This window comes from Hemiscyllium ocellatum, chromosome 18 (genome assembly GCF_020745735.1).
Source record: "Hemiscyllium ocellatum isolate sHemOce1 chromosome 18, sHemOce1.pat.X.cur, whole genome shotgun sequence".
Taxonomy (NCBI): domain Eukaryota; kingdom Metazoa; phylum Chordata; class Chondrichthyes; order Orectolobiformes; family Hemiscylliidae; genus Hemiscyllium; species Hemiscyllium ocellatum.
The window spans coordinates 54,381,809-54,409,780 of record NC_083418.1 but is presented as its reverse complement, the minus strand read 5'-3'; the positions used below and the strand labels follow the sequence as shown (position 1 = coordinate 54,409,780).

Here is a 27,972-nt window from a genome sequence, read left to right as displayed (position 1 = left end):
TGTGTGGAGTTTGCACGTTCTCCCCGTGTCTGCGTGGGTTTCCTCCGGGTGCTCCGGTTTCCTCCCACAGTCCAAAGATGTGAGGGTCAGGTGAATTGGCCACGGTAAATTGCCCGTAGTGTTAGGTAAGGGGTAAATGTAGGGGTATGGGTGGGTTGCGCTTCGGCGGGTCGGTGTGGACTTGTTGGGCCGAAGGGCCTGTTTCCACACTAAGTCTAATCTAAACTTTCTTCTTCAAAATGGTTTAATTGCTTGGCCATTTCCTCATTCTACCTTATTAGTTCTTCTGTTTCAAACGAAGGGATTTACATTTGTGTTCACTGAACCTTTCTCGCATGCTTACAGAAACCTTGACAGTCTGTTTTCAGTCTTTGCAAATTTGGATTCCATTTGTAACTCTTAACCAATCATTGCTATTTTCCTGAATTTAGACTGCTCCCAATCATCAGGCTGGCTACATTTTCTTCAAATTTACTGTCAATGGATCTAATCCTAATTCCTTTTGTTAACAATATTTGTCAATTTTTCTGTTTTTCATCCAAAACAAATGTTTAACTGCAATACGTACATTTTTTTGTTTCTTTAGATATGACTCCGTTAATATATAAAATATCACTTAGTTTTTTATTTAGGTTTAGGACCCAAGAATCAGATTGGATTACTTAATTTTCTATCCCAATGAAGAATTCGATCATTTTATCACTTCTTCCTAAAGGAACATTCTCAACAAGATGGATTTATTGAAAGGTGATAACTTCCCCTGAGTTGGCTCCTCTATACATTGGTATAAAAATCATACTTTGGAAATAATCCTGTCACTGTGTTATTGCTAATGTGATTTGCCCAGTTTATATGTAGATTAAAATGGCCTATGATTACAGTAGCAGCCGCCTTGCATCCATCTCTAATTTCCTGTATAATTTCACCCTCTAGCTCACTGCTACTGCTACTGTTTAGAGATCTATAGGTAACTCCCACTAATATTTTCCACCCTTGTTGCTGCTTAAGTCCAGACTGATTCCACATGTATATTTCTTGCACAAATATCCTTTTTCAATATTGCACGACTTTCACCTTTCGTCATGCCATGCTGCATACTTTTTAATTGTGACTATCCTTCCCAAAGATTGAAAATCCAAGGTGTTCAATTCCCAACTTTAGTCATCCTCTAACCTTGTTTCCAAGCCCACAATTATATAGTACCCTTGTACAAATCAGTACTGTTAATTCATTTATCTTATTGCAAATTCTCTTTCCATTGTGAAACCATGCATATAGACTTGTCTCTTTCTACCACCTTTTACAGTTTTTATTTATCCTTGATTCCTATTTGCTGCTAGCCCTCACTTCCTCCATCTTCCACTTTTGCTTTGTACTTTGCTATCTTTTGTGTCCATCTTTGATTCCCTCACACTGTTGTCTTCCTGCTCGTGCCCCCATGCAAACACTCCGGTTTAAACTGCCCTCACTAAATTAGCAAACTCTCTGACAGGATTATTGGCCCTGGTCCTGTTTGGGTACCACACATCCAGGTTTTAAACGTCGCATCTTTCCCAGAATTGGTCCCAATGCCTCCAGAATCTAAATCCATCCCTCCACCCATTCAGTTTATTCTTCTATTCTCCAACCAGCACGTGGTATTGGGAGCAATTGTAAGATTACTACTTTTTTGAGGTTGTGCTTTTAAGCTTATTTCCAAGCTCCTTAAGTCAACTTGTTCAGACATGTTACAACACAAATCCAATACAAATGTAACTTGAATCAGGGCCTCTGAGCTCAGAGGCAGAGACATTACCACTGCACCACAAGTGCTGTCTCCAAACTCCCCTATGTGCCACTTCTCGGAACTTTTTATTCATGTTATTTGCATAAGCATAGATCATGGTTTCTTGAAGTTCTCCCTTTCCCTTCAGAATGTTCTGCAGCTGCTTAGTGACATTCTTGACCTTGACACCAGGGGGCAATATACTATCTGTTTCCCTTACATCAGAATGCCCTATCAGTATCTCATTCTCAATCTTCACTTCCTCCATGCGCACTGTGCCTGGAGCATCCTGCTGCCACAGACTTGGCTCTTGTTGCATTTTCCAAGGAATCCATCTCTCCCTGCAGTATCCAATGTTGAAGATTTGTTCGAGAGAGATGGTCCCAGGGTTTCCTGCACCAGCAGTATGGTGCTTTTAGTCTGTATACTGATCGTACATTCTCTTTCTGCCTGTCACTCTTCATCTGTGGTGTGACCAGCACACAATACATGCTAAGGCCAAAGATCTCAGCCTTGTATATACACAATGGTGATACCAGCCACCGATCCAAATCTGAAATGTCAGCTGGATACACTTCCTGTACATGTGGTTACCCTTGACACTAAGTGTCAGTGATTTCCTACAGGAATAGCATTTTCATCTGTCAGACCTGGCTTGCCATGACTCACCCTTACATTACACTCTTTCTAGTGACATAAAAATAGTTTAAATAATATTACATATGCCAGGGCCCTTACCTTATTCCTTATGCTTTATATTGCTTTAATCTAAGCTAACGACTGAGGTTTTCTGTTGAAGACTGGACATTAGAAATACTCACCTGATCTTGCTTACTGAAGTAATCACTTGCACCATATTGTCTCCCAGTTCCATGTAACAAGCTTACGTTGTCTCTATGACGTCACTCTGTTTACATTTACGTGGAATGTTTTACTTAAATTGATTTCAATGTTTCCTACATCAAACATCAGCTCTTAAATCAGTGGAAACAGAGCACTTGCTTTAGGTATTTGCTTCTGTAAGGAACAATGTACAACATTATTTTGTAGTTATTTTATTCAAGGGGTGATGAGATTTTAGTTTCATTTTTAACTAAAGTATTTAGTGATGAGAAGTATGGCTATTTGCGTACATGTATTTTTAATGAGGTTTTACAAACCTTGAAATGAAGCGATCAGTGGTGGTATTTAATGCAGTAAAGGTGGAAAAAATGTATGGTTGTCCAGTGGTAGAGGTCGAAGAACCCCTCCTTTTAAAAAAAAAACATGTGGATCCATTGGAGATTTAAGACAAAATTGCTTGACTTTTCTTGGGGAAAAAGGTATGGTGGACCAGATCATTGAATGTTGATAACCTAGAGAATGGCAAGACCGAATTGAGGGGCTAAATAGCCTACTCGTGTTCCTAATAAATCTCAGTTAAACATTCTTTAAATCAGATTTCAGAAACCAGAATTATAAAATTTTTTGTTGGTCACCTGATCAGATCACTACCAGCCATTACCCCCTCATGTACTGATGCATTTCCCATGTACTGTCACAGTGAAAGAGCTTGGTAAATAGGAGCTAGTGGAGGCCTTTCTGACCCTCTTTGGGCTTATTTTGCTTTAGAAGTTCATAGTCTGTGATATTAATCTTAATTCATATTCGGGTTCAAATGTCACCATGGCAGAATTTGAATTCAGTAATCTAAAACTCGAAATAAGTGCCAATGATGACAATGAAACCAGTGTTGATTGTTGAAAAAAAACCTTTCTGGATCACTAATGTCTTTTTTTTAAGGGAAAGAAACTGCCCTCCTTAGCTGGTCTGGCCAATATGTGAGTCCAGACCCACAGCAACGTGGTTGACTCTTAGCTGCTCTCTGGGGAGGTTGAGGTGGAAATACGTGCCAACCTCATCAGTGACACACCTCTTAAGAGTGAATTTATAGATTAGTAGTTAACTGAGTTTCATTGTTTTTCTTTCTTCTTTAGTATCATTCCTTTGAATTTTGATTATATATTTAAGATCTATTTTTATATTAATGTTTGTGCTTGAAAGTTCTGTTTATTTTTGTAAATCTGTCAAAATATTAAATTTCTAATAAAAATATCTTTTTAAAAAAAAAGTGAATTTAAATTAAAAACTCCTCCCCTCTGTCCTGTTCACAACTGTTTCAAACTTATTGTCACCCCCGAGGCTTTCCCCTCACGTCATGCACCATCATGATCCATTGTCAATAGAGAAAAGTCAAGATGCTTGAACTCCTTCCAAACAGCAACATGGACATTTTAAGAAGGTGACTCACCATGACCATCTCAAAGTGGTGTTGGGGATGGATAAAGTGCTACTATTGCCAGTAATACACATAATCTGAGATTTTTTAAAAATCCTAAACGTTGCCTTTCATGGTTAATATCCGAGTCCACTGTGTTTTGCCTTATGGCTTAAGGCTAAATACAGGTCCTTTTGCTATAACACAACAGTTGTGTTCTTTTGCAACCTCACGTTATAGAAAATCACACTCTGGGATACCACTGCAGAAGATAGCGCTATGGAAAACCTCCTATACCCATTCAGAAAGATTGTTATGCAAATAACGTACACAATTCATCAATTGCATTATGGCCAATTTGTGCTGATGAAGCACCTATTATTGAAGAATTACCTGTAGTGATTCATTATTCAAATGTGAAGACACTTGTTTATTTTGCTTCTGCAGGTTCCAAGGCTGCTGCGGAATACTCCAATGGAATTTTTGATATCGCCTCACCTATCCCACCAACCTACCTGAGATCACTGCAGATTTTGCAGCTTGTTGAAGATTTGCGGATCAGTCTGGAGATGTTGGGAAGTGAGCATGAGAGGGAAGAAATACGAAATCAAATCCCTGTCACTACTATGCAAACTGTTGCCGGCTGGCTGGATAATTTCCCTGTGAGTACAAAAAGAATAGTCTAACATAGTATGTGACTTAAACGTACAGGAGGGATGGTCACCTTGTCTTTTGGATCTGTTGAGGTGAAGCTTTTGTCTTCGTTGAAAAGTTGTGGATTCTTACTCCACTCAACAGATGCGTGGTAATCCAGGCTAATTTTCTTTATGCTGCACTGAGGGAGTGCTGCGCTGTTGGATGTGCCATATTTCAGACAAGATGTTGAATATTTGTTTTCAGCATCTTTTTTGTTTTGATTTCCATTCTGTAGGTCAGCTAATGTTTGTGGTGAGATGAGCGGAGTTAATGGGCTGAACCTCTCCATGGAAGTGATTGGTGTTAGGGTTGGAGAAGGAAATTTGTGAGAATTGCATGCCCCTCCATTACTGTATTTCCCAGGGAAAACCAGGAATAACTGTCTTGTCTGGCTCAACAAAGATGGGCAGTTCAATAAAGAAAATGAAGATTGAACTAAAGGGCCAAATTCTGAACATAATAACAGCTTCCAGTTGTTGAGCTGCACACTATCTTCCCCGACCACTATCTAACCCTCCCAAAGTGGTTTCAGAATGAAGCAGCTCCTCTAAGACGATCTCGCTCGATTTTCTGATTGGCTGAGAATTTTCAGCATTTGCTACCTTTTATTCAATACAACCTAATAGAATCATTTATCTACTGATGATGATGATGGTGGAAGCATCCTGTGTGAAATTTGGCATTTGCATCTCCCTATATTATAGCAGTTCAGTAACAAAAAAAAATGACTGAAACACATTGGGGCTCATAGGAAATTTAAATTTCACTTGCTGTTGGTGCACTGGCTAAATTGTAAATCAGAATGTTCATTGCCTTTACTGTTGACAATTTGCTTGTAGTCTTGTTATGAAGGAAAGAAGAAAAAAAGATTCATTTATATAGCTCCTTTTGCAGCCTCAATGTTCCAAACTAATTTACATCCGATTAAGTATTGTTTTGAAGCATAGTAACTGTTAATGATGGCCTGTTATAGTGTGACATTTGTACGTTCAGAATGCTGACTCAAATTAGTGATAACCAGGTTTTAAAGGTGTTGCTTTAGAGAGTAAATGTTGGTCATTTATTTGCTAATTAAAATTGTGACAATGGGATTTTTGCATCTACCTGCAAGAGCAACAGGCCTTGCTTTGACATCTTGGCCAAAAGCACAGCACTCCCTTTGTACAAGATTAATAAAAAATCCAACTTGTGTTTTCTATGACGTTAAACGGTCGCTCCTGGAAATGTGAATTAGTAATTCATTCTCAAAAGGTGTTTTGCTACTTTTCAATTTAGTTAGGAATTCAGGAGCCAAAGGTCTGAACAATTGCGTAAGGCAATTAGTACTGGGAATGTATCACCTGATAGCTGTTCCTTCCAAGGTAGAGATTCTGCAAGGTGTTTGTGTATGACCTACAAACTGCATGTGGTCACCAGAATGTGGATAGCACTTCAATGACGACTTGGTGTAGCTAATGTTTCTTGAGACTGTCAAGCTCAATTCACACTTAGCCTGTGATGTAATAACCTTAACTAGTTACTAAGTAACAAACCTAATTACTTTTCATCAAGTTTGTGCCTACAGCTGCCCAGGAGTTTCAATGGATGTTTTTCCCCACTTGGTATCTATTGATGCCTGCAGAAAGGATTGGTAGCAGTGAATCTCTTGAGGCATTGTAGATAGAATAGCTCCTGGCATTTATACTGGTCACTTATGATCAATTGTTTATGGATATATTGGTAGATTTGAGTTCTTGGAATGGGAATAGAATAAATATTGAAAAGATCAAACAACTGGTGATCCATGAGATGTTGTGGGCCATTAAAAGCAGCAGAATTATATTTGTTCTCAGTCTCTAACTTCATGGCCTGGCATATCACATTCCACTATACCATCACCAGCCAGCTAAAGGGTCAATTTTAACTCAACAAAGAGTGCAAGATGGTACACCAGGAGCAACAGTACTCACTCCTATAAGTGACATCCCAACCCAGTGAAGCTACAACACAGGACTACATGCAGGTGAGCTAAATAGTAAATTACAGAGCTGAGCAATCCTACATCAAATGAAAGCTCAGCAGTCCTGCCACATCCAGTCTTAATTGTGCATCACTACTTAAGCAACTAACAGGATGAGGAGGATCCACAAATATTTCCCCTCAGGGAGCCCAGCACATCAGTGAAAGCGACCAGCATTTGTAACTATTTTTCAACCAGCTGGCAAGTGAATGATGTATCTCAATTTGCAGACTCTTTTTTTTGGTTCACACCAAAACAATAAAACATTGAGGCACTGGATATTATACAGGCTGTTATGGACTGTACAGTTGTAGCATTGGTAGCTACTCAACATTTGTGGATGGCACAGTGGTTAGCACTGCTGCCTCTCAGTGCCAGAGACCTGGGTTCAATTCCTGACTCAGGTGACTGTGCAAACTCCACAGTCATTCTCCCCATGTCTGTGGGTTTCCTCCAGGTGCTCTGGCTTCCTCCCACAGTCCAAAAATATGCAGGTTAGGTGAATTGGCCATGCTAAATTTCCCATAGTGTTAGGTGAAGGGGCAAAGTTAGGGGTATGGGTGGGTTTCGTTTCAGTGTGGTCTTGTTGGGCCGAAGGGCCTGTTTCCACACTGTAAGTAATCTAATCTCTCATCTCTCTGGTATGCCATGTTCATCAAAAGCAGGATGAATCATCTGTCCAGTTTTTGCCCAGGGGTTTACTCTGAATTGTAGATGAATTGTACCATCAACAATGCTAGCAAATGGTGCATAAACAGATATAGCCTGCCACTGTTGCTCAGTATGTCTTGCATCAAAACCATTCTATTCCCAATGTCATTACAGCTATTGTTTGAACATAGGCAAAAGAGCTGAATTCCATGGATGAGATGACACTGACTGCTCTTGACATCAAAGCAATATTTGACTGAATGTGACGTTAAGGAGCCTGAGCAAAATTAGAGGGAATGAAAATTGGAGGGGGTGGGGGAGAGAATCTCTCCATTATTTGAGTCATACTCGCAGAGACGAAGGTGGTGGTGATGGTCGTTGTTGTTGGTTTGTCATCTCAGTTCCAGGTCAAACCTGCATCCATCTTCAGCTGCTTTATCAAAGACCTATCCACTCCCCTTCACAAAGTCAAAAGTGGGGATGGTCCCTGATAATTGCACAGTAGTTGGTAACGCTTATACCTCCTTGGATGCTGCGTATGGACACAACCTATTTCAATAAGATCTGGACAACAATCTGGGCTTCCTGACTCCTGATGAGGGTCTTCTACCCGAAACGTCGATCGTCCTGCACCTCTGATGCTGCCTGACCTGCTGTGATTTTCCAGAACTGCACTCTCAAGTCCGAGTTCCAGCATCTACAGTCCTCGCTTTCCCCTGACAATGTGGGGTTGGAATGATAAACAGCATGCAACATTTGCAGCACATTAGCACCAGGTAGGGGCCATCTGCAACGAAATATTGTCAAAGGGAGATGGTTAGATGATCAATAAAATTCCCCTCACGGAGTCCTCTACTATCAACATCCCGGGAGCTTTCATTGATCCTGTTCAGTTTCTAGTCAATCATGTAAATAGTATAGCTGCACGAGAAGATCTGATGCTGGAAATTCTACAGAAAGTAACTTGCCTCCCAGTCAGGAATATGAGTTGAATGCCTCCATTTGCTGGATAAGTGCGATGACACCAATATGTAACACCATCTTGGACAAAGCACTGCAGATTCAGTAAATCAAACAAAAGCAGAAATTGCTGCAAAAGCTCAGTAGGCCTGGCAGCATCTGTGAAGAGAAATCTGAGTTAGTGTTTTAGATCGGTGACCCTTCCTCACACTTTCTCCCTTCAAAGTAAACTATTTTATTGGCACCCCATCCATTACTTTAATCACTGCTCCCGCACTATTTTGCACAATGTGCTTTTATACAAGATGAGATTCACCAATTTAAAAGGACAAGAGCAGTAGATGCGTGGGAATGCTATCATTTTTTGTAAATTATTTTCCTCCAAGCCCCACATCTTTTACTTGGAACAAGAGCACTGATCCTTCCTTGTCAGTATGTCACCATCTTGGAACTACCTTCCTTTCAGCAGTGTGGATTTACCTGTAACAGGATGCACTACAGTTCAAGGTGACTCACCACCACTCTCTCTAGCAACAACAGTTGAACAGCAAATGCTGGCCTGCAGTGTGGCATTCATCTTGTGAAATACGTTTTTTTCAAATTGCGAAACCAAAATCCAGCATAGGGGATGTTGAGTGAATGTGAGTATAAGAGTTAGGAGGTCATATTGCAACTGTACAGGACATTGATTAGGTCACTTTTGGAATATTGTATGCAATACTGGTCCCCCGCTATAGGAAGGAAACTTGAAAGGGGTTCAAAAAATATTTACAAGGATGTTGCCAGGTTTGAGCTGTAGGGAGAGGCTGAATAGGCTGGGGCTATTTTTCCCTGGAGCGTCTAAGGCGGAGGGGTGACCTTTAGAAATTTATAAAATCGTGATGGACATGGATAGAGAAAATAGACAAGGTTGTTTCCCTGTGGTGTGGGAGTCTAAAACTAGAGGGCATAGGTGTAAGGTGAGCGAGGAAAGATTTAAAATGGACGTAAAGGGTTCTTACGCACGGGGTGGTTCATATATAGAATGAGCTGCCAGAAGATGTGGTGGAAGCAGGTAAAATTCTATCATTTTAAAAGGCACCTGGATGGGTATATGAATAGAAAGGTTTAGATGAAAACGGGCCACATGCTGGTCTGAAATTATCCAGGATATATGTTCGGCATGGATAAGTTGCACCAAAGGGTCTGTTTCTGTGTTGTACATCTCTTTGATTATATGACTAAGTCAATGCGAGTTGAGGTACGGGCAACAGTGTGCTTGTTGTGGTTAAGCAGTTTGAAAGCCCTGCTGTGGGTTCCCAAAGAGTCTAATATAAACTTGACCTTTTGTATCTTCTAAATACATCATCCATTGACAGTTTCCATTAACAATACATTTGAGAACTGTACAAGAAACTCGTAAAGCAGTGCAGTAAATCCATAATATATATGGTGTCTTTTTTCCAAATATGATGCATCTGTCAGTAAAGGATTAAACTGTGCTATTAAATGTTATAGCCAACCTTCCAGCATTGTCCTGGAGGTTCCAGAAAGAGACAGCTGTGAGCAGATGTTTGAGAAGAATTGTAGGCATCTTTCAAAAGGTAAGTTTTTTTTTCTTGGTTATATTCCTTGCAAACTTTTTTTTCAGAAAAAAAAGGATTATAGATGAAAAATTAGCTGTGACTTTTGATGTCAAACAATGAGGAAATAGTTTGACCCCACAAAAGCTGTACAAATGGGGATCTGCAGGGACTGATTTGTGGGTAACCAGTGGGGGTGAGGAGGACAGAGCAGTTGGAGATGAGTGTAAGTTCCAGAAGTACCATTCGCCAGAGCTGGTAACCCTTTCTGTGACTGAGATTTGGAGAGTTATTTCTGCACCCCACTATCCATCCTTGCAATTTGTTATACAAATGGTTAACTACTTATTTTTTTTAAAAATGTCATCCCAAGATTTGACTGATCCTGTAGCTCTGTTTATTTTGTCTGTTCATTTCTAGCACACTTATGTTTACCCTTTTATTCCCCTGGGCTCCTGTTACATATGGCATTCTGTAATACAGTGATTGAACGTCTCGATTTCATAACCTTTTGTGGAGTTCAATTGCTTTGCGGTACAACCTTGTCTAACCTTGCTGCCAAACCAGTCGATATTTAATATGTTGCAAATATTTCAGTTTAATGGTAAGTTGTGTTTAATTAGAGTTAGGGCGCCAGTGTAAAAAAGGGAAAAAAAAATCTCCTGAATATTTGCCATAGCAATCAAAGATTAATTTTTGTCAGATGAAAAGCAAAGCACCTCTGCTTTGTAAACATGCCTGAGCTGTGACCTCAGAAATATGATTTGCATATCTTTTGGATTTTAGGTTTTTTTTGTCTACTCTTTCCTCTCCCTTTTGAAAATGTGTAAAAGTTGGTTGTTTAGCTTTCAGCTCCATTAGGAGGTGATTGGTTTGCTTCCCTTCATTGGTCAGAGCATTGAGTATAGGAGTTGGGACATCATGTTGCAGATGTACAGGACATTGGTGAGGCTACTTTTAGAATACTGTGTACAATTCTGGTCGCCCACTATAGACAGGATGTTGTTCAACTTGAAAGGATGCAGAAAAGATTTATAAAGATGTTGCTAAGATTGAAGTGGCTGAATAGGCTGGGGCTTTTTCTTCTGAAGTGTTGGAGGCTGAGGGTTGACTTTTATAGAAGTTTATAAAATCATGAGGCATGGATAAGGTGAATAACCAAGATCTTTTTTTCCCAGTATTGGGCAGTCCAAAAATAGAGGGCGTAGGTATAAGTGGAGAGGAGAAAGATTTATAACTTTTTCCATACAGAGGGTGTTGTATTTGTGGAATGAGCTGCCAGAGGAAGTAGTGGAGATCAATACAATTACCACAGTGAAAAGGCATCTGGATGGGTATATGAATAGGAAGGTCTTCGAGGGATAGGAGTTAAATGCTGGCAAATGGGACAAAGTCAGATTGGGATATCTGGTTGTTGTGGGCAAGTTGGGTCGAAGGGTATGTTTCCATGCTGGATGACTCCAACAAGTGCTCCCACTGGCAACAACAGGGAGATCATAGGTAGGCCTGAAATTTGGCACTTTAAAGTATTTTTGTGGTGAAGGGTAATTGAAAATTTGACACCCAGCCTCCCATGGAAAATTAAGACAGGAAACCAAAACCTTTTGTCAAAAAAGTGTTAAATGAAGTAGAGAAGCTTAAAGGAAATTCTGGAGATAGGGCCCAGGTAGCTAAAGACCGTGTTAATTGTTATTAGCTGAGGGTATCATTTGGGTTGTTTCTTGAACACACATACAGATGTCCACTGACATTGTGTTGGGTTTGGAGTTATGGTCTGATAATATCTCAGTCTATGAATAGATAGAAGTTGTGTAGAGATTTGGTTCTGATCTCATCTGTTTCAAATTATTAGGATTTTAACTCCTGGCTACCAATGATAGAACTGTTTAAAATCTGGGGTGTGCCAAGAGATCTCTGAAGGGTTATAAAACTGGAGAAACTTGTAGGGGTAGAAATGGCTAAAGTCGTAGAGGGATTTGAAAACAAGGGTGAATTTAAGATTCAAGTTATTTTCTGACCAGAAGTCAAACTAACACGGTAAGCTCAGAAGTAATGAATGTAAGGAGAAGAATGTTAATTTTTTTCTGGTGATCTGAATATTTGCTAAGCTGCCTTTATCAACATCAGAAAGTCCGTAGTAAACTGAAATCTGAGATTCCATATTCTTCTAAATGCAAATGTGTTTATTGTAAAACATGTAATATTGAAGAAAAGCACCCTATAGACAAAAATAATTTTGTTTTAAAAGTGCAAGGTGAAGTGACAAAGTTGCCCTAAAAATAACCAGAATTACCTTTGTATTAATAAAGGGAGAAAGTGAGGATTGCAGATGCTGGAGATTAGAGTCTAAGAGTGGGGTGCTGGTCAGGCAGCAAACAAGGAACAGGAGAGCTTTTAAACATAAGCTCTTCAGGAAGGGAGGAGGTGATGGTGGCCAAAGGGGGCTGAGAAATAAATGGGATGGGGCTGAGGGGGTCGAAGGTGGGGGTGAAGGAGAGGAAGGTGGAGCAGATAGGTGGGAAGGAAGATGGACAGTTCAAGAGGGCAGTGCTGAGTTGGAAGGTTGGATCTGGGATAAGGTGAGAGAGGGGAAGTGGGGAAACTGGTGAAATCCACATTGATCCAATTTGGTTGGAGGTTCCCAAGCCAGAAGATGTGTTCTTCCTCCAGACATTGGGTGGCCAGAGTTTGGCGGTGGAGGAGGTCCAGGACTTGCATGTCTTTGGCGGAGTGGGAGGGGGAGTTAGTGTTCAGCCAAATGATACAGATTTAAAGTATATCATGAATTCTTAGGGGGAGATGAGGATTTTATTTTCTACGCCAAGTTGTTGAGACCTGATATGTGCTGCCTGAAGGAGTGGTGAAAGCAGATAAGTATGTACTTGCAAAAGAGAACTGGATAAAATCCTTTTTGAAAAGGAAAGGTTTTCAGTACCATGTGGAAAGAGGGACTAATTAAATAGTCACTCGGGCAAATAGTCAGCTCTGAATCATATTAATACATTTGTATTTTATGTGAGAATTTAATTTTTTTTTAAAACGACTACATCTTGAGCAAATGGGAAGTGTTTCCTGAGTGTTTAAATCATTGAGGTACACGGCTGGTAGCAGTATTCACACGTAGCAGTTTTCAGACAGGGAGGGAATATTTGGAAGTTGTATAGAGCCAGCGCAATCCGTCCGACTGGTGCAGGACTACAATTACTTCCTGTTTTACTCCTTAGTCCTAAGCAAGCTCCAGCTCAGTCCCACCAGGAACAATGTGAGCATTGAAAGCTCCATCTGATGAGGGGTAAGTCCCAGAGGAGATCAAGAGCAAGATATTTTTCTCTCTCGCTTTCCATTTAATTATCTGTTTTACTCTTAAGAACTTTATTTTGTCCTGAGGGGAGCCAACAGGCTGCGTTTGGTTGACGTGGTTCTGTCTGTGTATGTGTGTGATGATCCAGACAGCTGTTATTGCTTAAAGATCCTTCATTCTGTGCCAGATGTGTTTTTTTTCTTAAAAATAAAATTCCTTTTGATATTCTGAGAGATGCGCTGCCATTGGATTCACTTCCTCAATTTGAGAAGTTCTTCTCTTCTGATCTGGGAGGCTTTTGCTTGTTTTTAAAAACCTGAATGGAAAGGGCTAGGTATAACTTAAATATTAAAAAACCACGAATGTGCTTGGAGGATGGATAAACCATGAGTAAGGTAAACCTAGTGATTTTCTTTAACAACAATGCAACCTTTTAAGCAAGTAAGAAATATTTATATTGTAGAAGAGCATTGATGGCCCCTCCCTATCTTTTCAACCTTCACCAGCGTAGATCACTGAGATCCCTCGCTTCTTAAATTCTGACTTGTACATCCCCGATTTTTGAATTGTTCCATCACTGATAGCTAAGCCTTCTACTCAGTGTGTTCTCTGCTTTGGAATTCCTTAAACTTCTGCCTCTTTCTCCACTTTTTAAAAGATACTCCTTTAATACTTAGCTCATTGGTTTAGTATCACCTTGTCTTACTTTGTGTCAGATATTTAGTTAAATGTTACAGGAACATTGGTGTTAATGGTGCTATAAAGTACAAGCTGTTGTAGAAAGGTTAACTTAGTAAACCTAGATTTGAAATATTGAAAGATCCTACCATAAGTGGTTCCTCTCGTAAATATAAATACAAACTTAATGACCACCTCACCCAATGAGTGACAGCTCAAAAGCAATTTTGTTCACAAAAAAAATTAGTATGGGCTGCAGAGGCCACATTACTCTGATTCTGTTTTTATGGAAGTCCGAATTGATACAACATGCAGGGAGAAAGAAAACTTCATGTGATAGTAATTTTATTTTGTAAAAATTCACTTTTTGGTTCTGTTGTCGAGAGATGCATCTTCAGGCATTGTTTCCTCTCTTATATGTGAGGAGACGTTGGATTGATGTGTCAGCTACAAGAGTTGTTTTGGATGTAAACAATCTGCAGCATTATGCTTTCATACATCCGGGAGGAATCAGCTCTATAAATATAATCCAGCACTGCCGAAAACCACTGATCAGAGGCATCACTCTACAAAAACTGCTGACTGGATTGGAGTTAGAAGAATGATAGGTGTTTAAATGAAGCACATAAAAATTGTTAAGGAACTGAAATTAGGCAGATGCCAATAAAATGCTACTCCTGACTGGAGCATACAGGCCTCCGGATGACAGTCACAGAATAAACAGTCTAAGTATCTATAAGATGCATCACAGAAGTTGATCAAGACGTTTTAGACAGCACCTTCCAAACTCATGGTAATGTTTATCAAGAAGGACAACTGCGGCAGGTACATGGAAATATGACCATTGCAAGTTCTCCTCCCAGACACTCGCCAACCAATTTTGGAAATATATCGCCATTCAGACTATGTCACTGTCAACAGTCTGGCACTCCTTCCCTCACAGCATTGTAGATTGTACAGTAAATGGACTGCAGTGATTCAAAAAGGCATCACCTACTTAAAGGCAGGTAAGGATAGGCAATAAATTCTGACCCAGCCAGGAAACTCGCATTCAGAATGAATAAAGAAGATAAGTTGGATATTCAGCATTGAAGCGAGGAGAAATTTCTTTACTGAGGTTGAGAGTCTATCTAAGATGAGATACTCAATTATGTGTATATTTAAGGTCCTTATTGACAAAGTTTTGGCTAAAAATTGAATTGAGAGAGCATGGAAGAGTTCAGGTTGAAAATCAGTAAAGATTTCTTGAATAGTTCAATACACTTGATGGGCCAAATGCACAATTGCTGCTATGTCTCATATTAGTTTGGACTAAACACACTCTAAGCTTCTCCACTGGTCATATAGATAGTCGTACACTTAAATATTACCTCTTAATTCATGCATTTTCATTTTTTAAAACACAATGGCCTAGGATTTGTAATGTGCCTTGTTGATTGGACTTAGCGCATTTGGGTGTTAAAAGCTTTTCCATTGTAACTTGATGGCCTCAGCTGATAACCCAGTGGTGAAAACAATGGGGCATCAGGGACCTTTTTGTGAGTGAGAGATCAACTTATTAAGCACCTCCTCCAATGAGATGTAAATATTGGGAAAGCAACAGATGAATGCTGGAGAAGGAAACAAAATCAATTAGTCAAGTTGCGTATAGAAGGAAAAAAGTTTGCATTCCAAGTAAGGGACAAAGCAGACATCAGAAAAAACAGTTCAAAAATGTCAGATTTTAAAATCTCCAACAATAATTTTGAATAAGAATGTAGTGATCTATTCTCTTAGATCACTGTGCAACAGGCGACAGAGTAGTAGTGGAAGGAAGTTTCTCAAAATGGAGAACTGTGGCCAGTGGTGTTCCACTGGGATCCTACTGGGACCACTGTTGTTTGTGATATACCTTCCTCTAAATCATTTATGTATGGGTAGTTTGATTACCATGTTTGCAGATGGAGTAGCAAATAATGATGGGGACTGTCACAGATTATAGATTGGAGTTAGGTAGAGAAATGGCAGATGGAGTTCAATCTGGGCAAATGCGAGGTGATGCATTTTGGAAGATCCAATTCAAGAGCAAACTCTACAGTAAGTAGAAAAGTCCTGGGGAAAATTGATGAGAGATCTGGGTGTTCAGGTCCATTGCTTCCTGAAGATGGCAATGCAAGTCAATAGAGTGGTCAAGAAGGCATATGATACGCTTTCCTTCATTAGATGGTGTATAGAGCACAAGAGTTGGCAGGACATGTTATGGTTGTACAGGACTTTGGTACAGTCACATTTGGAATACTATGTACAGTTCTGGTCACCACATTACCCAAAGGATGAGAATGCTTTTGGAGAAGGTGCAGAGGAGGTTCACCAGGATGTTTCCTGGTATGGAGGGTGTTAGCTATGAAGAGAGGTTGAGTAGATTAGCATTATCTTCATTGGAAAGATGGAGGTTGAAAGGAGACTTGATTGAGGTCTACAAAATCATGAGCGGTATAGGTAGGGTGGATAGCAAGATGCATTTTTCCCCAGAGTGACGGACTCAATTACTCGGAGTCATGAACTCAAAGTGAGAGGGGAAAAGTTTAGGAGAGATGTGTGGAAAGTTCTTTACTCAGGGTGGTGGGTACCTGGAATGTATCGCCAGCGGAGGTGGCTTGATAGCATCATTGAAGATTTATCTAGACAGATAGATGAATGAGTAGGGAACAGACCCTTAGAAAATAGGCAACAGGTTTAGATAGAGGATCTGGATCGGCCAAGGCTTTGAGGGCCAGAGGGCCTGTCCCTATTCTGTAATTTTCTTTGTTCTTAATATTCTGGACCTAAATATCTTGATAGTCCTTAACAGTTGCAATTTAACTTAATCAGTAGCATAAGCATTTGTTAATGAAGCTTGATATTCTGTTACCAGTTCAAATATATATCTGTAGCAATTTCATAGACTTGGAGGTTATAGCATTTGTTTTCCAGGGGTGCAAGTCATCCAATGACTTGCAGTGATGCACAATTTCATACAAAATTTGGATAATTTGCCAGTATTTGTGAAAAGAATGAGCTTGCATTCACATTGAGCCTTTTGAAATGCTCACAAAGTCCCAAAATGTAGCCACTGTTTTGCAATGCAGATGAAGACAAATCTGAGCACAATAATCTCCCACAATAATATCCCAGTGAATGTTCACTATGTAGTGTGAATGATCAATGTTGGCCAAGAGATCAGGAATAACTTGCATACTGTTCCTCTGAATAGTATATTGAATTTTTGCCCATCTGAGGGGGTTACAGAGTTTTAATATTTCAGCTGAAAGCAGCACCTCCACTATATACTCGCTCAGTACTGTGATAAAATCATAGAACATCAGAGCATAAGTAGGCCATTCAGCCTACCACGTCTATTCTATTCAATAAGATCATGGCTGATCTGATATTCCTCAACTTGACTTTGCTAATTTTCCTCTTGCATATTTAAAAATCTGTCTAGTTTGAGCCTGAATATACTTAATGACCCACTCTCCAAAACTCTTTTTGTGGTAAATAATTCCACAGATTTACGAGAGTCCTAGAGATGCATAGCAAGGAAACAGACCCTTTGGCCTAACTCATCCATGCCAACCAGATATCCCAACCCAATCTAGTCCCATTTGCCATCCCTCTAAACCCTTCCTATTCAAATACCCATCAAAATGGCTTTTAAATGTTTCAGTTTAAAGGTGGACATGATAGCATCATTTAAGACTTATCCAGACAGCTAAATGAACGGAGAAAGTGAGGACTGCAGATGCTGGAGTACCAGAGTTGAAAAATCTGGTGCTGGAAAATCACAGCAGGCCAGGCAGCATCCGAGGAGCAGGAGAATCAACGTTTTGGCATAAGCCCTTCAGGAATTGGGCTGGTGTACCAAGCGGGCTGAGATAAAAGGTAGGGGGGAGAGAATTTGGGGGAGGGGCGCTGGGAATACAATGGGTGGAAGGTGAGGGTGATAGGCCGGAGAGGTTGGGAAGAAGATTGCAGGTCAAGAGGGCGGGGCTGAATCAGAGGGTTGAGACTGAGAAGGTGGGGGGAGGGGAAATGAGGAAGCTGGAGAAATCTACATTCATCCCGTGTGGTTGGAGGATTTCTACGCAGAAGATGAGGTGCTCTACCTCCAGGCGTCGTGTGGCCAGGGTCTGGCGATGGAGGAGGCCAAGGACCTGCATGTTCTTGGCAGAGTTGGTGTTCAGCCACAGGACAATTGGGTTGATTGGTGTGGGTGTCCCAGAGGTGTTCCCTGAAACGTTCCACAAGTAGGTGGCCTGTCTCCCCAATGTAGAAGAGACCACATCAGGTGCAGCGGATACAGTAAATGCGACAAATGAACAAGGATCCATTGGGGCCTTGGTGGGAGGGGGGGTGGGGGAGAGAAGTGTGGGCGCAAGTTTTGCACTTCTTGCGGTTGCAGGGGAAGGTGCCGGGAGTGGAGGTTGGGTTGGTGGGGGGTGTGGACCTGATGAGGGAATTGCGGAGAGAGTGGCCTCTCTGGAACGCTGATAGGGGTGGAGAGGGAAATACATCCCTGGTGGTGGGGTTTGTCTGGAGGTGGCAGAAATGACGGAGGATGATATGATGTATCCGGGGGTTGGTGGGGTGGTAGGTGAGGACCAGTGGGGTTCTGTCCTGGTGGCGAGTTGGAGGTGTGGGAAGTGGAGGAGATGCAGTGGAGAGCGTCGTTGACCACGTCTGAGAGGAAATTGCGGTCTTTGTGGCCTGGTGTGTTTTTCCAGCACCACATTTTCAGCTAAATGAATGGGCTGGGAACAGAGGGATCATACACCCTTAGAAAATAGGCGACTGGTTTAGATGGAGGATCTGGATCGGCTAAGGGTTGAAGGACATGTTCCTGTGCTGTAATTTTCTTTGTTTTTAATTTTCTGGACCTAAGATTTTGACAGTCCTTAACAGTTGCCTGCACCACTTCCTCTGGCAGCTCATTCCATACACGCACCACCCTCTGCATGAATAAGTTGCCACTTGGGTCCTTTTTTTTTAGTATCTTTCCCCTCTTGCCCAAAACCTATGCCCTCTAGTTCCCGATTTCCCCCACCCAAGGGAAAAGACTTTGTCTATTTATCGTATCAGTGCCCCTCATGATTTTATGAACTTCTATAAGATCACTTTGATGCTCCAGGGAAACAGCCCCAGCTTATACGGTGGCATGGTGGCTCAGTGGTTAGCACTGCTGCCTCTCAGCACCAGGGTTCCAGGTTTGATTCCAGCCTTGGGTGACTGTCTGTCTGTATGGAATTTGCACATTCTCCCTGTCTGTGTGGGTTTCCTCCGGGTGCTCTGGTTTCCTCCCACAGTCCAAAGATATGCAGGTCAGGTGAATTGGCCATGTTAAGTTGACCATAGTGTTAGGTGCATTAGTCAGAGAGGAATGGGTCTGGGTGGGTTACTCTTAGAGGGTCGGTGTGGACTTGTTGGGCCAAAGGGCCTGTTTCCACACTGTAGGGAATCTAATCTATTCAGCCTCTCCTTATTGCTCAAATCCTCGAACCCTGGCAACATCCTTGTAAATCTTTTCTGAGCCCTTTCAAGTTTCACAACATCCTTCTGAAAGGAAGGAGACCAGAATTGCATGCAATATTCCAACAGTGGCCTAACCAATGTCCTGTAAGCCACAACATGACCTCCCAACTCCTGTGGTCAATACTCTGGCCAATAAAGAAAAGCATACCAAATGCCGCTTCACTATCCTATCTACCTGCGACTCCATTTTCAAGGCGCTATGAACCTGTACTCCAAGATCTTTTTTCAGCAACACTCCCTAAGACCTTACCATTAAGTGTACAAGTCCTGCTAAGATTTGCTTTCCAAAAATGCAGCAGCTTGCATTTATCTAAATTAAACTCAATCTGCCACTCCTCAGCCCAATGGGCCATCTGACCAAGATCCCAAGTACTGAGAGGTAACCTTCTTCGCTGTCCACTACATTTCCAATTTTGGTGTCATCTGCAAATTTACTAACTATACCTCCTATGTTCGCATCCAAATCATTTATATAAATGACATAATGTAGAGGACCTAGCATTGATCCTTGTGACACATCACTGGTCACAGGCCTTCAGACTGAAAAACAACCCTCCACCACCACCCTCTGTCTTCTGCCTTTGAGCCAGTTCTGTATCTAAATGGCTAGTTCTCCCTGTAATCCTTGAGATCTAGCCTTGTTAACTAGTCTCCCATGGAGAATCTTGTCAAATGCCTTACTGAAGCACATATGGATCATGTTCACTGCTCTGCCCTCCTCAATCCTCCTTCAGAGAGCTCAATCAAGTTCATGAGACGATTTCTCTCACACACAACCATGCTGACTATCCCTAGTTAGTCCTTGCCATTCCAAATACATGTACATCCTGCCCCTCAGGATTCCCACCCATGATGTCAGGCTCACTGGTCTATAGTTACCTGGCTTTTCCTTACCACCTTTTTTTACATAGTGGTACCATGTTAACCAACCCCCAGTCTGCTGGTGCCTCACCATTTACTATTTATGATACAAGTAACTCAGCAAGTGGCCCAGCAATCACTTCCCTAGCTTTCCACCGAGATCTAAGGTATACTTGATCAGGTCCTAGGAATTTATCCACTTCTATGCATTTCAAGGCATCCAGCACCAGCACTGTCGTATCTCTGCTCTAGGTATGTCAGTCAGAATTGTCCTCAAATGCCTGGTGTGAGGTTTGAACTGACAGCTTTCATTCACCGGAGGCAAGAGTGCTACCCACTCAACAAAGTGGGCATCTAGAATGAAGTTTTAGAAAATTTAATTCTGGGGCAGTCTGAATAGTTGAGACAAATAAATTGATTTGTGTACGGTTTTTGGCCAGTATGCTACAGTGAGAACATTACGATCAAACTTAAACATCAATGAAAAACAATGCTTCTTGTCACTATTTTAACAAAACCAGCATTTACCTGACCAGGTGATGCATTCGAAACCAACGCATTTTCAAAAGACACATCTGTGAATGTTACTGAATCAGGGGCCACCTTCATTCTCAGAAGCAGCTCAAATGACTGACCTTGATGCTATCTCTAATTTTGTTAAGAATAAGGTGATTGTTGCAGAATTATTAATAACAGCCTTCCAAATAGAGTTGGATTAGTTTAAAAAAAGTGTTGTTATTGATTTATTGAAAATGATAAAGGAATAACTAGATTAATCTTTTCAAGAACAATGTCTTTACGGGTAGATTGGCCTATTTCAGTGTTCAGATTTTTCAGACTATGATCTTTGCTTTAAAATCCCTCCGTTACCCTGATATCACATCATTCATTTAACCTCTTCCAACGTTTGATAATATTCTTCTCTTAAAACCTTTTTGACGAAACATTTTACCACGTAATCTCTCTCCTGGTTCAGTGCTGAAGAGTGAAATGCTTTAGAATGTTTTAGTGTGAAAAGGTAATATACATATGTAGGTGTTTTGTTAATACCCAGATGCAAGAAAGGAATCTGGGAACCTTTTTGTCTTTTGTTGGAATATGATTCCGAAATTCTTCACCGTCAAAAATCATAGATTTTGTCATTTGGTATTTCTTAAGCTAATATCTATTAAAGTGAAAAATTTCAATTGGTGCTTTAGCTATGTTATTTCTACATTAATATGCCTTTTTCTCTTTTGACTTTTCCCAACCCAGATAATATTTCTATTCTGTGGTGGCCCTATCAATATGCTTGATGCTGCATTTAGCTCATCTTAAGGTCACCTTGCCAATGCCCATTGCCATTACATAACTAAAATTTTCTGGAAACAATTGAACTCCAACTGTTTTATACTTGCACAGAGAAGGTGCAACCTGCCAGTGTACTCCCTGCGCTCTGAATACCACTGTCCAGGGCATTAACAAAGATCACACAATGTAACAGGCCTCAGACTGATCACCTGGGCCTCCTGCTGCTCATAATGTCTCTGATCTGAAGCACATCCATTAGGTCCAAATTGTGAAGGATTAGTCAATTCCAAACACAGCATTGTAAATTTCTACAGACGCTACAAGATTACTCTAGAGTGGACAGCTTTGAATGAACTCATTAATGAACTGAGCTACCCAAAACTTTGACCTCGAGCATGAAAATATCTAAGGAATGATGACTTTTTTTTTCTTACTGTCCAAGTAACTATTTGCAACAGTTTATATTCTTCAGGAAGCACCATTGCCTCAATCTGACAGCTTTTATTTTAAATATTCATTTATTGTTTAAATTTTATATTCATGGGATGTAAGCATTGCTGACTGGGACAGAATCTATTGCCTATCCCTAGCTGCCCTTCAGAAGGTGATGGTGAGCTGCTGTTGCAGTCCATTTGCTTTAAGTTAGGCTCATAAATGTTGAAAGAGAGACAGGATGCCAGGGAGAAATCCCCATGCTTTCCTTTGTAATAATACCATGGAATCGCTTAGTCCATCTGGGAGGACAGAAGGCATCTCTGGAGTGGCATGGTGGCGCAGTGGTTAGCACAGCTGCCTCACAGCACCAGGGACCTAGGCGACTGTTTGTCTGTGTGGAGTTTGCACATTTCTCCCCATGTCAGCATGGTTTTCCTCCCACAGTCCCAAGATGGTCAATTCACCTAACCTGCACATGCTAAATTGCCCATAGTGTTAGGTGCATTAGTCAGGGGTAAATTCAGGGTAGGGGGAATGGGGTCTTTGTGGGTTATTCTTCAGAGGGTTGGTATGGACTTGTTGGGCCGAAGGGTCTTTTCCATACTGTGGGTAATCTAACCTAATCTGCTAAATGTCTCAACTGAAGGTGGCATCTCGACAGTGTAGCACTCCCTCAAAATTGAACTGATGGGGTCTGCCTTGATAGTTCTCCCTTTTAATTCCGTATCAGACATCCTGATCCTCATTAAGGCTTTGCTGTTTGCAAAAACTGACATGTACTTAAAACAGATTAGCTTGTCTGAATTCTATTCGTGACTATAAAATTAACCTGTTACCAGGAGAACCACAGGGCTTTGTAACGTTGGCTTGACTAGATAAATAAGGTGTCCTGGACAAGAAGGTTGCTGAGTGTTACCCTGTGCAAAACAAGAATACATTGCAGTTATTTAATTGAAAGTTTTTGTTTGGAAACTAACTTTCATCTACTAAAGAATCTCACAATCCTCTTGACTTTTCAACTTTTACTGAAGCTCATAAGACAAGGGTGAATGCTGCTATTTTTAGTTTTGCTACTCGGTGAAATGCAGTAGGGGATGATTGGGGGTGGGGAGGAATGGCTTATGGTGTGTGATCATTACTAGTACAACAGGAAATAGCTGGAGCCGGTTAGCAGTGAGGTCTGTCTCACTTGATCAATATAGAAACGAGACTGCTGCTTTAACAACAAACACCTTTTCTCTGAAAAGCAATAGGCACCCGAATCGGATTACAGTGAGGTTGTTGAGGATTGGTGCTGTAGTAATCCACGTTCGCTGGAGAGAGACTGTCATCAAAGTTTGCAATTTTTTTTAAGAAAAATTATTACGAGCCAGATGCTCTGTGGATCGACTGAATCAAGACATTTTGCCTTGGGTTGTTACAGTTTAGCATTGCTTCAGTTCCAGTCTGCTGTGAGACTCTAGGAGTGGGAGAGAGATTTGACTTTATATGTTCCACTCATCACTTTGCGTTTAAGAGTACAGTAGTGCAACTGTTCTTTGCAGAAGAACTGCAGCTTTGTACAGATAAATCTCTCTCTTTCACTCTCAAACGATCTCTCACTGGGATTATGGCTACTGCAGTCCCATAGCATGGATGGTGAGGTCGATATTTACAAACACCTCACCTGGTTGAAGAGGGTAAGTAGCTTTAGTGATTCTGTACTTTAACCCCAGAGGCTTGTACAAGTTATGGCAGATTTTGTCATGGATAGAATTTCATCTCCTCTTCCCTCAGTTGGGGTAGGTTACTGAAAATCAATTACTCGTCTATCGTCAGTAAAGAACCAGAAATCTAGCTTTCAAGTATGTTTTCGAATTCTGTGACACAATCATGCATAGCCATGGGATTTGTGTATTAGCGTTTATTTTGTGATCACTGATCACTTTGAAAAACTAGCTAAAGAATTTAAACTGTGAAATCCTTTCATTTGTGTTTAAAACATGCACCAGGATACACCGCAATGAGGTTAGCAAGTATGTTGATCATTTCTTGAATAATACAGAGGGACACCGAACAGTCAGGCTTTCCTGCATTTCTCACGAGAGGATAGATCAGGAAATAGCTCACATTTTTGTAACATTGAAACCATGTGCTTACCTCATTTCACTCCTATTCATTTTCATTTCTCAGAAGCTGCAATGTTTCCATCTGTGTTTTGGGGTGAGGGTTGCGATTATGCATTTTATGGTATCTTTCGTTGTATGTCATATGTAGCTTTAATAACAAATTACATAAGACCTAGGCAACTAAAAATAAAGTCTTTAAAGAATATAGAGAAATAGGAAGGAGCTCAAACAGAGTGAGGTGAGCGAAAAGGGGCCATGAAATATCCTTGACCCACAGGGTTAAGGAGAATCCCAGGACATTTTACACATATCTTAGGAGCAAGAAGGTAGCTAGGAGCAGACCCTTCAGCCCAACAAGGGTGTGCTGATTTCTAATCCTTATTTAGACCTACTACTTATTGCCCACACATGGTTTCTATCCATCTGTTTGCCTCTATTTTATGCATACTTAAAGGTACACCTTAAAGTGCTAATGTGCCTACTTCCATCATCCCAATGGTAGTGCATTCCAGGCACTCAACACCTTCTGTATGAAAACGTTTCCTTGCACTTCTTGAAACTTTCCCCCCTCACCTTGAGCCTGTGCCCTCTTGTAGTTGACCTTTCTACCCAGGGGAAAAGCCTCTGATGACCCAACCTATGTATTGTATTTATATGGCACCTTCAGCTTAGTAAAACTTAGCAACAATTTCATAACGTATACTCCGACATAAATGTTGACGCAGAAAGTTGGGCTGCTAAGATTGCTGGCGACACAAAGTTAGGTAGGAAATTAAGTTGTAAGCAGGACATAAAGCCATAAAGAAATATGGATAGGTTAAGTGAGCGAGCAATGATCCGGCAAATAGAATATAATATGGAAAATTGACAAATTGTCCATCTTGGAAGGAAGAATTAAGGCATGTTAAATGATAAGAAATTTGCGAAAGTCTGAAATGCAGAGGGATCACTAATCACTAAAAGGTTGGTGCGTAGAATCAGTAAGTCATTAGGAAACCTAATAGAATGTTTATTGTGAGGAGAATTGAGTCCAAAAGTAGAGAGGTTGTGCTTCAGTTATTCAGGGTCTTGGTGAGTGCACATCTGGAATACAATGTATGGTATTGATCATCTAAGGAAGAATATAAATATTAAAAACATTTCAGAGCGTTTGCTAGACTAATAATTGTAACCTTTTTTGGAATTTAGAAGGACAAGAGGTGAAAACTTACAGGATGCTGAGGGGACCAGCAAGTTTAAATTCCAGCTCCTTCCAAGTCATAAAGTTGTACAGGACAGAAACGGAGCCTTCAGTCCAACTCATCCATGCCAAACCAATCTTGTCCCATTTGTCAACATCTGACCCATATTCCTCTTAATCCTTCCTATTCATATACCCATCCAGGTGCCTTTTTAAACTTTGTAATTATACTAGCCTCCACCACTTCCTCTGGTAGCTTATTCCATACACACACACCACTCCCTGCATGAAAAAGTTACCTCTTAGGTCCATTTAAAATTTTTACCCTCTCACCCTAGGCTCTAGTTCTGGACTCCCCAACCCAGGGAAAAGACTTTTGTCTATTTACCTTTTCCATGCCCCTCATGATTTTATAAACCTCTATAAGGTCACCCCTCAGCCTCTGACACTCCATGGAAAACAGCCCCAGCCTATTCAGCCTCTCTGTAGCTCAAATCCTCAAACCCTGGCAACATCCTTGTAATTTTTTTTTTGAACTCTTTCAATATCCTTCCATTAGGAGTGAGATCAGAATTGCACTCAATATTCCAAAAGTGACCTAACCAATGTCCTGTACATTCCAGCTCAGCACTGTCCTCCTTACCTGTTCTACCTGCCAATCTCCCTTCCCAACTATCTGCTCCACCCTCCTCTCTGACCGATCACCTCCATCCCCACCTATTGTACTCTTTTTGCTGCCTTCTATCCAGCCACCCACCCCCCCACCACCACCACCCCCTTATCTCTCCACTCTGGAGGCTTCCTGCCTCTATTCCAAATGAAGGGCTTTTCCCAAAAGGTTGATTTTCCTGCTCCTCGGATGCTGCCTGACCTGCTGTGCTTTTCCAGCACCACACTGATCTAAACTCTGGTTTCCAGCATCTGCAGTCCTCGCTTTTGCTCGATGTCCTGTTCAGCCGCAACATGACCTCTCAACTCTATAGTCTGTCTGACCAATGAAGGAAAACATACCAAATGCCATGTTCACTATCCTATCTACCTGAGACGCCACTTTCAAGGAAATATGAACTTGTACTCCAAGGTGTCTATTCAGCAACAATCCCCAAGACCTTACCATTGTGTGTACAATTCCTGCCCTGATTTACCTTTCCATAATGCAGCCCCTCACTTTTATCTAACTTTAAACTCCATCTGCCACTCCTCAGCCCATTGGCCCATCTGATCAAGATCCCATTGTATCTGATGTAACCTCCTTCGCTGTCCACTCTACCATCAATTTTGGTGTCATCTGCAAACTTGCTAACTATATACCATATCTGAACAAGTTGATTCAAAGCTATTAATAAGATCCTGAGGAGTCTGGATAGGATGCATTTAGAAAGGATGTTTCCTCTTGAAGAAAGAGATTTTTGGATTAGAAACCACTATTTCTTTTTCTTTGTCTGTCTGTGTGTCTGGGGTGGGGGTGGTGAGTGTGAGAGTGTGTGAGAGGTGCAATGTGATCACCTATAATGTGACATGAACCCAAGGTACCGGTTGAGGCCCTCCCTATGGGTGCTGAACTTAGCTATTAGCCTCTGTTCAGCCACTTTCCTCTGCTGCCTGTCTCGAAGTCCACCTTGGAGGATGGTCACCCGAAGGTCAGAGCCTGAATGTCCTGGACCACTGAAGTGTTCCCCAACTGGGAGGGAACCCTCCTGTCTGTTGATTGTTGTGCGGTGCCCATTCATCCGTTGTCGTAGCCTTTGCTCGGTTTCTCCAATGTACCATGCCTCCGGGCATCCTTGCCTGCAATGTATAAGATAGACAACATTGACTGAGTCACATGAGTACTTGCCATGTACAAGGTGGGAGGTGTTCCCACACGTAATAGTGGTATCTATGTCCACAATCTGACGCGTCTTCCAGCATCCACTGTGACAGGGTTGTATGGAGTTGTCCTGAGAGCCGGGCAGTTTGCTACGAACAATGATCTGTTTGAGGTTTGGTGGTTTAAAGGCAAGTAGTGGAGGTGTGGGGAAGGTCTTAGTGAGGTGCTCATCCTCATTGATAATGTGTTGCAGGTCACGAAGAACATGGCGTAATCTTTCAGCCCTTGGGAAGTACTGAACAACGAAGAGTACCCTGTCAGTTGCAGCCTGTGTCTGTCTCCTGAGGAGGTCATTACGGTTCCTTGCTGTGGCACGTCAGAACTGGCAGTCGATGAGTTGAGCATCGTACCCCGTTCTTGAGGGCATCCTTGAGTACTCAGTGTCCGTCATGTTCCTCCTCATCTGAGCAGATCTAGTGTATGCGTAGGGCTCGTCCAGGAAATGGCTATATTAATATGTTTTGGTGGAAGCTGGAGAAGTGCAACATTGTGAGGTTGTCTGTGGGTTTGCGGTAGAGTGTGGTGCTGAGGTGTCCATCCTTGATGGAGATGCACGTGTCCAAGAATGAGACACACAGTCGACAGTAGTCCATGGTGAGTTTGATGGTGGGATGAAACTTGTTGATGCCACTGTGTAGTTTTATCAGTGATTCCTCACCATGGGTCCAGAGGAAGAAAATGTCATCAATGTACCTGGTGTACAATGTTGGTTGGAGATCCTGCATAGAGAAGAAATCTTGTTCGAACCTGTGCATAAAAATGTTGGCATATTGGGGTGCAAATTTGGTCCCCATGGCTGTTCCATGTGTCTG

General features: G+C 41.3%; 1 protein-coding gene across 7 annotated transcripts in view; it reads left to right on the top strand.

Moving 5' to 3' along the window:
• LOC132824473 (liprin-beta-2-like) overlaps window positions 1–27,972 on the top strand; it is a 269,719-nt gene that overhangs the window by 115,561 nt on the left and 126,186 nt on the right. For 6 of the 7 annotated variants that reach the window (XM_060839031.1, XM_060839028.1, XM_060839030.1 and 3 more), the window contains exon 3: window positions 4,470–4,684. In XM_060839031.1, the coding sequence (XP_060695014.1) occupies window positions 4,470–4,684 (215 nt within the window). Of the gene's footprint in view, window positions 1–4,469; window positions 4,685–23,227; window positions 23,682–27,972 lie in introns of those variants that run through there. The other variant, XM_060839032.1, reaches the window with a different exon arrangement.